General features: G+C 54.8%; 1 protein-coding gene across 1 annotated transcript; it reads right to left on the bottom strand.

Annotated features, from left to right (window-relative positions):
* Window positions 1–10,202: 10,202 nt before the first annotated feature.
* LOC119712745 (olfactory receptor 14J1-like) lies at window positions 10,203–11,571 on the bottom strand. The gene has a single exon (XM_038164351.1). It carries the CDS (start codon window positions 11,227–11,229, stop codon window positions 10,252–10,254), a length of 978 nt encoding a protein of 325 aa, XP_038020279.1. The 5' UTR covers window positions 11,230–11,571; the 3' UTR covers window positions 10,203–10,251.
* Between the last annotated feature and the right edge of the window lie 228 nt (window positions 11,572–11,799).

Raw genomic sequence — 11,799 nt, 5'->3', positions numbered from 1 at the left:
TAGGGAATTTTGGAGAAGTACCAATTTTGCCCATGGATGCCTGGGCAGGAGAGATGGTTCTTCTCCATAGAAAGCAAAGCACTGAGCCCCAGTGTTTCAGGGGCACATGACAACAGACCCTCAACATGCCGAGGTCAGTTGAGCTAGTCAAGCCAAGCCAACAAGACCTGTTACCTGTTCCCTTGGATCCATGTGGCCCCGCAGTGTCACAATGGTGGTGTCATATTGGATCCTTGGTACTACGAGGCCCCGCTGTGTCACACTGGCTCCTTTTTCCATGGGGCCCCATACTGTCACAATGTCCCCTTGCTTCCATGAGGCCTTGAAGTGTCAAAATGTTTTCCTTGGTTCCATGGAGCTGCACAATGACACAATGGCCCCCTTGGCTCCATGAGGCTGCAGAGTGCCACAATGGCCCCTTTGGTTCTTTTGGGGTCCTCAAGATCCCTATGGCCCCTTGGCTGCATGAGGCCCACCTGTGTCACTCTGGCCCCTTGCTTCCATTGGGCCCTGTAGCATCACAATTGTCCTGCCTTGCTTCCATGAGGCCTCGCCGTGTCACAGTCGTCTCCTTGGTCCCGCAGTATCACTCTGGACCCTTGGTTCAATGGGACCCTGCAGTGTCAAAATGGTCTCCTTGGTTCCACAAGGTCCTGCAGAGTCCCTTGGTTCAATGAGGCCTTGAAGTGTCACAGTGGTCTCCAGTATTCCACGAGGCCCTGCAATGTCACAATGAACTTTTGGTTCCATGAGTCCCACATTGTTCCATAAATCCTTAGTTCCATGGGGCCCTGTAGTGTCACCATGGTCCCCTTGGTTCCATGGTGCCACTCAGTGCCACAATTGCCCTTTGGCCCAACAGGCCTCACAGTGACACAAAGGACTCCTTGCTTCCATGAGGCCTTGTAGTACCACAATCGACTCCTTGCTTCCGTGGGGACACAGAGTGCCACAATGGCCCTTTGGTTTCAGAAGGCCTCAAAGTGTAAAAATGGCCTCCATGGTTTCATGAGGCCATGCTGTTTCACAATGGACCTGTGGTTCCACGATGCCCCAAAGTGTCACAACAATCTCCTTGGTTCTGCACTTTAAGAATGCCCCCTTTGTCCCTTAGTTATAAATAAAGTTGGTTTTCATAAGGGGGTTTATGAATTGTTAATAATGCAATTTTATTATGAATTGTTAATCAATGTAGTGTATTGTTGTACCTAATTTCTGTCATAAGTTACAGGGTAGTAAGTTACAGAGTTGAGTGTACTGCAGTATAAGTGTGTGTTTATTAGAAGGGGGGGCAGTGAAGACTGGGTGAAGGAATTTTCCAGAGGGTTGCCTCATGCCATGATGATATTGATTTGAACTGTGATTGGAAGGCTTGCCAGCCAATGAAGCCTCGGAATTCCAAAATGATTGGCCAGGAAAGCTCCATGCTATGGACCAGCCAGCGGTCAGAAAAAGAGCCAATCATCAAGCTGATTGAAAACACACCAATCCTGCCCGACAAGAGACTTTAAAACCCCTGATGCTGAGCACCTGGGGGTGTCTTTCTGTGGTACTTGGTCCAAGGAAACACCTTGTTGTGCACAATTGTTACTGTTTTCGCTGGCTTGTTGCGTGGGCCCCAAGCTTACCTTGGGGCCTCGTCTCTGTTGCCCTGGAATTTAATAAACAGGCACTTTTCTTTTCAAGTCCATTGGCCTCCTTTAATTTCTTTTTTTGGCCTGTTTACTACACCATGGAGCCCCAAAGTGTCAGTATTGTGCCCTTGATTCCATGAGGCCCTGATGTGCTACAATGGCCCCTTGGTTACAGTGGATTCCGAAGGGTCACAATGGACTCCGTGGTTCCATGAGGCCCTGCAATATCCCAATGGATCCTTGGTTCCAAGGGGGCCCACAGTGTCACAGGACTGCCTTAATTTCACAAGGCCCTGCCGTGTTGTAGTGGCCCCTTGGCTCCATGAGGCAAAGCAGAATCAGAATGGCCCCTTGGTTCCATGGAGAGCCGCAGTGTCACCACGGTCCCATTGGTTCCACAGGGCCCCGCAGTGTAACAATGCACCTTTGGTTCCATGAGGTTCCTCAGTGTCTCAGTGGCCCCTTGGCTCCATGTGGCCCCGCTGTGTCACAGTGGCAGGTGGTTCCATGAGGCCCCAGAGTGTCAAAATGGTCCCCTTGGTTCTGTGAAGCCTTACAGAGCCACAATGGACCCTTGGTTCCACGAGGCCTTGCAGTGTCACCATGGACTTTTGGTTCCATGAGCTTTCACACTGTCAGCAATGGTCTGAGTTCTGCAGCGTCACCATTGATCCTTTGGTCCGTGAGGTTCCATAGCATAACATGACCACCTTGATTCCAGAAGGTTCTGCAGTGTCTCAATGGACCACTGGTTCCATGCAGCCCCAAACTCTCACCATGACCCCATGGCTCCATGAGCTTCCATACTGTCAGCAAGGGTCTCCTTGGTTCCATGAGGCCTTGCTCTGATACAATGGACTTTGGGTTCCAAGAGGTTTCACTGTATCACAATGAACCCTTTGTTCCATGAGGTTCCAAGTGTCACAGCTGGCTCCTTGGTTCCGTGAGCCTCCGCTGTCACCAAATGTCCAAAATATCAGAATAGGACTCCTTAACACTAATTTGGTGTTTATGAGTGCATCATTTATTCAGGTCTGAGGTCCAAGATGGGATAACTCCTAACCTTCCATGGACTACGTGGGTATTAAAATTTACCCATTTCCATAAAACCCACCCAGGTTTCCAGTTTCACTCCTTGCTTTTTCTGTCACTGCATTCTTGAGCCAGATGTCTTCTTCTTGTCTTCCAACCATCCTTGCTGGGAAAGCAGCCCCTGCATGACTTGATCCTGTGCTAAAAGTTCCCAGGCATGGTAAAAATGGAATTAACCCGTTTGGTATCAAGGCCAAGGCTTTGTGTGGCCAGGCAGAGGCAGGCAGGATGCAGAGCTGTCAGCAAAGGAAGGGCCCAGCCAGGTGGGGCAGCCGGGGATGACAACAGCCTGCAGGGACAGAGGCGCAGGGCAGGGACACCGTGGCACAGCCTGGGCCGGAGAGGGCACAGGGATGTGCAGCAGCTGCAAGGCCCTGACAGAGCCAACTTGGGCAGCACTTTGGCCGGTGGCCCTGGGCCTGAGCCATGAGGAGGGGACAAGTGACCCTTGCAGGCCTGGGGCCTCAGTGCCTCCTTGTCCCTGCTCAGCAGCCTGGCAGGGGCCACCCCATGGTCCTGCCCTTGGCATTGCCCATCCCCACATGCCAGTGCCCATCCCAGGAAGAGCCCTGAGCAAGGAGGGAGCGACAGGATCTGCCTGGCCAGGGGCTGGGGCTCAGGCCTTGGCCCTTTGCCTTCCTGAAACACATCCAGGTTTGCTCAGCATCAGGGACACCTTTCCCTTGCTTGTCCCCACCTGTCATCACTGCCTCCAGTGTTCTACTCTACTTGGAACTTAGGGACACTTTCTCAGTCCTGTCCCTCAGTGAGACCCATTAAAAGTTGGGTCTTTGAAGAAAGTTTGGACTTGGAATCTGACTTGGAGTTCTTGAGAAGTTCTTTGAGCACACTCGGAGGGACTGGGTCTGATGCAAAGAGCACCAAAGGCCCAGAGGGTCAATGAAGTCCTGGTGCTGTGTCTGTGCTGCTGAGCTGGGCCGGGCTCCTGGCCCAGAGGCAGCTGCTGGCAAGGGCAGCGCCGCAGAGAGACAGCTCTGGCCAGGAGCAGCTCCTGTGCACAGCCCAGCAGGGCTGGGGCACTGCCAGGGCACCTCAGGGACACGAGCAGGGCACAGACAGAGCTCACAGGGGCTCAGCACTGGCAGGGGCTGAGGGATGTCCCAGAGGGGGCTGTGTCACAGCGGCACCTCTGTGGCTGTGTCACAGAGGCACAGGGCAGCTGTGCTGTCAGAAAGGGGCTGTGTGATAGCACAGAGGGGGTTGTGTGAGGTCACAGGTTGGGCTATGACATGACAGAGTTTGTTGTGTGAGGTCATTGAGCAGCTACACTGCCATAGAGGGGACTGTGTGACATCACAGAGCAGGCTGTGACATCATGGCATGACTGTATGACATCTTAGAGCGGGCTGTGAGGTTAAAGTGTGTGCTGTGACATTACAGAGGGGCAGTATGACATCACAGAGAGGGGTTTGTGACATCACTGAGGGGTTTGTGACATCACAGAGCTGTCTGTGATGTCATAGATTAGGGTGTAAGGCCATAGTGCAGACTCTGCCATCATAGATGGTGGCTCTGTGAGATCAGAGAGTGGGTTGTGACATCACCAGGTGGCTGTGAAACACCATAGAGCAGGCTGTGACATCACAGAACACGGTGACATCACAGGGTGACTTTGTGACATCACAGAGTCCTCTGGGACTTCACAGAGCAGCTGTATGATGTCACAGGCTGACATCCCAGAGTGGGCTGTGACATCACAGGGGCTGTGTGAGGCTGCTGTGGAGGTCACTCTGCCCCGGTTCCCCCTCACAGCTCCCCCCAGAGAAGTCCGGCGCTGCTCGTGCACAGCGGGGTCCCCTGTCCCCCCGGGTCCCCCCACCCCCAGCACCGCAGCCTCCCCCAGAGGATGTTCCATGAGATTGACCCTAGAGCCTGACACAGGGATGGGGGGCTGGGGCCATGGGGGTGGGATGGGTGGAACAGGGGCACAGGGACCCCCCGGCAGCATCCCCGTGTCCCCCAGGGCCAGAGCCTGGGCCAGGGCTCCTTCACCCCCTGTACGAATGAGGACTTGAGAGCGCTGAAAAAATCCCCAGCAAGGGATCAGCAAAAACCAGATTTAATATTAAGCAACAGCACCACAGAGTTCCTTGGCAAGAATCACTCTGCTCCTGACTGGACACTTCAGGCGCACCAAGGAAACAAACAGCAAAACCAAACAAAATCCAGGCAATCAAACCAGAAATTAACTGAGAACTGTCCGTGTGTGCATGTGTTTGTTTGTGCATGTGCGTGTGTGTGTGTGTGTGTGTGTGTGAGAGAGATAAAAGGACATTGAGGGCAAGGATAAATGGCACCTGTGAGAAATTCCCCTGAGGGCAGGGAAATGCTCACTGTGGAGGCTTTGGCATCTCCCCATCGGGCAAAGGGTTGAGCCTGGAGGAGTGGGGGGATCGGCCCAGGCTCCCTCGTTGTTCGGGGATCCCCGAGTGCAGCAAACGGGAGAGTTCCCGGCTGGGAGAGGCCCCACTCCGAGGGAGTCGCTGGCTCAGGAGAGCTCCAAGGGGCTCCTTTTGGAGTGCTGTTTGCAGGGCCCCAGGAGAGGGGCTTCAGTCCCAGCAATGGTTCATCCTGGCTCACTCGGCATCAGCAGCTTTCTTTGGCAGTGTGAGAACAGGGATGTTGTGGCACTGAGGGAACAAAAACAGTTCCCAGGGCTGCTCCTACAGAAACCAGGAGCTGGTTGGGCAGCAGCAGTGCCTGGGGCAGACAGTGTTTGTGATGAGCTCCAGAGGAGCTGAGCCCAGGGGCTGATGGCCAAGGCTGAGGCCCAAGGAGCATTTCTCAGCTGGCAGGCCGGCCTGAGAAGGGGAGGGGGGAATGCAGCAGCACAGGGCCCATGGAACCAAGGGACCATTGTGACCCTGTTGGGTCCTGTGAGACCAAGGGACCATTGTGACACTGCAGGGCCCTGTGAGACCAAGGGACCATTGTGACACTTTGGGGTCCTGTGAGACCAAGGGACCATTGTGACACTGCAGGGCCCTGTGAGACCAAGGGACCATTGTGACACTTTGGGGTCCTGTGAGACCAAGGGACCATTGTGACCCTGTGGGGCCCTGTGAGACCAAGGGACCATTGTGACACAGTGGGGCCCTGTGAGACCAAGGGACCATTGTGACACTGCGGGGTCCTGTGAGACCAAGGGACCATTGTGACACTGCAGGGCCCTGTGAGACCAAGGGACCATTGTGACACTGCGGGGCCCTGTGAGACCAAGGGACCATTGTGACACTGTGGGGTCCTGTGAGACCAAGGGACCACTGTGACACTGCGGGACCTCATGGAATCATGGAGACCACTGTGACATTGCTGGGCCTCATGGAACCAAGGGGACTGTACTGACGCTGTGTGGCTCCATGGAAGGTAGGGATCACTGAGACACTGTGAGGCCCCATCAAACCAAGGGTCCATTGTGACACCACGGGGCCTCATGGAACCATGGAGACCATTATGATGCTTTGGGGGTGTCATGGAACCAAGGGGCCATTGTGACACTGCAAGCTCCTACGGAGCCAAAGGTCCGTTGTGAGACTTGCCTTGTGGAACCATGGAGAGACTATTAAGACACTTCACAGCCTCATGGAACCAAAGGTCCATGGTGACAATGCAGAGCCTGATGTAATCCGTGGTCCATTGTGACACTGAGCAACCAAAGAAGAGCAGTGTGACACTGCAGGGCTTCATGGAACCAAGGGGCCACTGTGACACTGTGGAACCCCATGGAACCAAGGGTTCATTGTGACACTGCAGGGCTGCATGGAACCAAAGCTCCAGGGTGACACACAGGGGCCTCCTGTCATCTATGGACCATTGTGACACTGTGGAGCCAATGAGACCATTGTTACATGAGAAACCCCCATGATCCAAAGGTCCATTGTGACATTGAGGGGCCTCATGTCATCAGTGGTTCATTGTGTCACTGGGTGTTGGGGTGCACGAGACAGAGAGTACTTTGGACCTTATTAGCATAAGAAATTTGATAAACAAAATGCCTTGGCAAAAGCAAACAGAACTTTGAAAATTAGATCTCGATAGCAAGAAGATTTAATCAGACAGGTTTACTGGAAAAAGAAAATCCTATTAAACTCTGCAAGCCAGAAACGTTGTTATATGCATAAGTTTGTGTATGTGATTTTAACCTAATCATTGTAGTACACAATCCTAGTCTCCCTGAAATAGCATACAAGTGCTTGTATCCCACAATAAAATTGGAATCTGATCACCGAGTCAGTCTCCCCGTCTCTCTCCATCGCCGACAACTGGACAACCAAAGGAGACCTTTGTGACATTGCAGGGCTTCATGGAACCTAGAGGCCATGGTGACATTGTGGAACCAAGGATTCGTTGCTGCACTGCGAGACCCCATGGAACCAAAGATCCATTGTGACACTGCAGGGCCCAAGGATCCAAGGGACTTTATGATACCATGGGGTCCCATGGAACCAAAGGGACATTGTGACACTGGGAAGCCTCATGGAATCATGGAGACGATTGTGACACTCTGGGGCCTCATGGAACCATGGTGTTGCCAAGCTGGATGGGAGTATATATCTGCTGGAGGGTAGGAGAGCTCTGCACAGGGCCCTGGAAAAGCTGGATCCAGGGGCCAAATCAAAAAATGTGACATTTAACAAGACCAAGTGCCAGGTCCTGCACTTTGGCCGCAACAACAGCTGCAGTGCTACAGGCTGGGGACAGAGTGGCTGGACAGCAGCCAGGCAGAAAGGGACCTGTGGGGAGTGATGGACAGCAGGCTGGACATGAGCCAGCAGTGTGCCAGGGTGGCCAAGAAGGCCAAAAGCTCCTGGGCTGCATCAGGAAAGGGCTTTTGCATCCTGGTTGATTCTCTGATGATGGTGACGCTGCAGGGCCCTGGGGAAGCAAGGGGTCATTGTGTCACTCCGGGGCACTAAGAGGACCATGGTGACACTGTGTACAACAGAGCACCACGGAGCCAAGGGGCCATTGTGGCACTGTGGGGCTGAACGGAAGCAAGGAGTCCATTGTGACAGTCTGGGTCCTGGTGGAAGCACAGAGGCCACTGTGACACTGCGGGGCCTTGTGGAATCAAGGGGCCATTGTGCCACTGTGGAAGCAAGGAGACCCTTGGGAGAGCCTGGGGACAATGCAATCAAGGGGCCATTGCTGCACTGCAAGGACTCTTGGCACTAAGGGAACAATTGTGACACTGTGGTGCCCCATGGAACCAAGGATCCCTGGTGACACGGCAGGATCTTGTGTCGCCAGGGCTCCATTGTGACACTGCAGCACCAAGGAATTCATTGTGGCACTCTGGGGCCTCATGGGACCAAGAGGCCACTGTGACACTGCAGGGACTTGTGGAACCATCAGATCATTGTGACAGAGCAAGACCTCGTGTCGTGATGGGGACCTCATGTCATTGTGACACTGCTGGGCCCCATGGAGCCAAGGAGCCAGTGCTGCTCCTCAGTGACTCATGGAATGAAGAAACATGTTTGACACCTTGGGACCAAGAGACCATTGTGTCACTGTGGAACCAAGGAGATCATTGCTGCACTGCGAGACCTCATGGAACCAAGGATCCATTGTGACACTGCAGGGCCTTGGGGGACCAAGGATCCATTGTGACACTGCAGGGCCCAAGGATCCAAGGGACTTTGTGACACCAAGGGGTCCCATGGAGCCAGAGGGACATTGAGACACTGGGAGGTCTCCGGGAGTCATGGAGACGATTGTGACATTCTGGGGCCTCATGGAACCATGGTGTTGCCAAGCTGGATGGGAGTGTTGATGTGCTGGAGGATAGGAGGGCTCTGCACAGGGCCCTGGAAAGGCTGGATCCAGGGGCCAAATCCAACAATGTAAAGTTTAACAAGTGGAAGTGCCAGGTCCTGCACTTTGGCAGCAACAGCCCTTGCAACCTTGCCGATTCTGGGATTCTCTGAAAGCACCCTTGGAGCAGTTGCACGATGAGCCCTGGCCTCCTCTTCAGAAGCTCCAGCCGCCCAGGTGCCTCAGCTTCTCCTGCCAGCCCCAAAGCCCATCCTGTCAGTCCTGCAGAGCCTCTGCAGCTGCTCCTCATTGCCCGGAACAGGGAGCCCCACAGGCAGACACAGCAGCCCAGATGTGCCCCCCTGGCCTGGGCTGCCTCTGGCAAGGGAGCAGCACCAGGCACTGCAGGAGCCTGCAGACAATTCCTGCAGCACTTGCAGGATGATCCTGCTCCCCAAGGGACGTTCCCATGGTGCCAGCTCAGGAACTGCCATGAGGAGTGGGGCCAGAGAGGGAAGGGCAAACAGGGAGGGGCTGTTTGCAGGGGAGAGAACTGGGGTGAGCAGTAAGGAAGTAAACTGGACCAGGGAAGAATAAAGAAAGCAATGATGAAGCAAAGGAAATGCTCAGGGCAGTTTGGGGATGGCTGCCAGGCAGCCCTGGCTCTGAGCAACAGCATCTGCAGTGGCACAGGAAACTCCCAGCTGATGGGAACAAACTTTCTGGCTGGCTGCAGAGGCCAGGACAAAGCTGAGTGGTTTCCCTGGCATCCCCCAGCCCTTGCTGGCCCCAGGGGCTGATGGCATTAGTGCTCCCTCAGGTTCATGTCCCTCAACCCACACCATGGGGGTGCTCCTGCCTGCCCTGTGCAATGCAAACAGGGGCTCCTGAGCCAGTGCTGCCGTGCCTGTGCCTGCAAGGATGCGGCCCCTGTGTGAGCTGGGGGAGAGGCCAGGGCAGCAGAGGGGGCATGCTCTTGGCAGCTCCATGAGGACACTCTGGGATGCTGCCCTGGTCTGTCCAGTGCACTGGGGATGGATCAGCCCCTGCTCTGCTGCTCCTTCCTGTGTCCCCCAGGGCCCTTGCAGAGCACCAGCTATGCTGTTTGCCCCCAGCCTGCCCATGGCCAGCCTGGGGCTGCTCACGGGGGTTTTCTGTGCTGAGCATTGGCCTGGGTGTGTTCCTGACACAGCCTGGGCAAGGAGCCTGCAGCCCCCAGGCCCTGGCCTGAGGCGTCAGCGCTGCCCCAGCAGTGCCCATGGCCTGTCCCTACTGCAGCCCCGGCACTGCCACCCCCAGCACTGTGCCCGGCCCCGAGAGCTCTCAGGCCCTACAGCAACACCAGGGCCACCAGGACAGCAGGGCAGGGCCACGGCAGCAGCACTGGCAACACCAAGGGCTGCTGCTGCTGGGCACAGCTGCTGGGCCAGCACTGATCTGCCCCCAGCTCAGCACACAGACATTGCTGCTGCAGCTCCAGAGAAGGCAACAAAAGGGCATCTCTGCAGAAAACTCTGCTGGGAGATCCTTTAGTTCATTTAAAGCCACCAAGAGCGCAGCCCCTCATTGACGCAGTCTGGGGCCACTAGGAAGGTGGAGAGAAACAATATGAATAATTGCACAATGGCATTTCTTTGTGGACAACATAAAAATGTAAAACAAAGGAAATGAACCTCCAAAATGAAACCAGCAAGAAGTATCAAAGATGACTTTTATTACAAGGGATTTGCAGAAATTGGCCAGCAGTTTAATGTTTCTGAAAGCATCCAGTCATCAGTCTCCACACTGCAGCCTTGAGCTCCTGGTTCCTCAGGCTGTAGATGAGGGGGTTCAGGGCTGGAGGCACCACCGAATACAGAACTGACAGGGCCAGATCCAGGGTTGGAGAGGAGATGGAGGGGGGCTTCAACTGAGCAAATATGCCAGTGCTGACAAACAGGGAAACCACGGCCAGGTGAGGCAGGCAGGTGGAAAAGGCTTTGTGCCGACCCTGCTCAGAGGGGATCCTCAGCACAGCCCTGAAGATCTGCACATAGGAGAAAACAATAAACACAAAACAACTAAATACCAAACAGGCGCTAAGTGCAATGAGTCCAACTTCCCTGAGGGTATTGGATTGTGAGCAGGAGAGCTTGAGGATCTGTGGGATTTCACAGAAGAACTGGCCCAGGGCATTGCCCTGGCACAGAGGCAGGGAAAACGTAGTGGCCGTGTGCATGAGAGCATTGAGAAAGGCACTGGCCCAGGCAGCTGCTGCCATGTGGGCACAAGCTCTGCTGCCCAGGAGGGTCCCGTAGTGCAGGGCTTTGCAGATGGACACGTAGCGGTCGTAGCACATGATGGTCAGGAGGGAATACCCTGCTGTGATAAAGAACAGAAAGAAAAAGACCTGTGCAGCACATCCTGTGTAGGAGATGGTCCTGGTGTCCCAGAGGGAATTGTGCATGGCTTTGGGGACAGTGGTGCAGATGGAGCCCAGGTCGCTGAGGGCCAGGTTGAGCAGGAAGAAGAACATGGGCGTGTGCAGGTGCTGGCCGCAGGCTACGGCGCTGATGGTGAGGCCGTTGCCCAGGAGGGCAGCCAGGGAGATGCCCAGCAAGAGGCAGAAGTGCAGGAGCTGCAGCTGCCGCGTGTCTGCCAATGCCAGCAGGAGGAAGTGGCTGATGGAGCTGTTGTTGGACATTTGCACTGTCTTGGCATGAGGATCTGTATAAAAAGTCATCATGGAATGGTTGGGTTTGGAGAGGACTTTCAAATGCCAGCACAGCTTGTTGGCCCTTTCCCCCCACTGCCTGCTCAGGGCTCTGCTGCCTGGAGCAGAGTCCCTGCCAGCAGCTGCTTCCCTGTGCCCGGGGCTGGGCCCTGCCAGTGCTGCCAGAGCCCAGCCCAGCCCTGGGGGCTCAGTTCTGCCCTGCAGACCCCTCCCAGCCCTGGCACTGCCCAGGGGCAGCTCTGGCTCTGCAGGCTCTGATGGCAACGTCAGAGCAACCCTGAGGAGGCTGGAAAAGTGACACTGATGCTGCCTCTAAGGGGCCCTGTGCTGATTTCTGTCACTGCCTGGTTTATTAACATCTGAGAGAATTTTCTTTTCATTTTTCTCAACCTCAACTGAGAGATGAATATCTGTGTGCAATTTCCTATCCAGGCAACCCAGAGCAGAAGATTTAAAATGCAGACTTTTCCTCTTTATGCAGCCCCTGCCTCGCGGTGTTCCTGTATAATCTACATGGAAATATTCTGCAATTAAATGCCATGATGGGAGCAGTCCTGAACCATGCAGCATCCTCACCACACA

This window comes from Motacilla alba, chromosome 29 (genome assembly GCF_015832195.1).
Source record: "Motacilla alba alba isolate MOTALB_02 chromosome 29, Motacilla_alba_V1.0_pri, whole genome shotgun sequence".
NCBI lineage: Eukaryota > Metazoa > Chordata > Aves > Passeriformes > Motacillidae > Motacilla > Motacilla alba.
The sequence above is the reverse complement of the archived record's forward strand: the minus strand, read 5'-3'. Positions and strand labels throughout refer to the sequence as shown.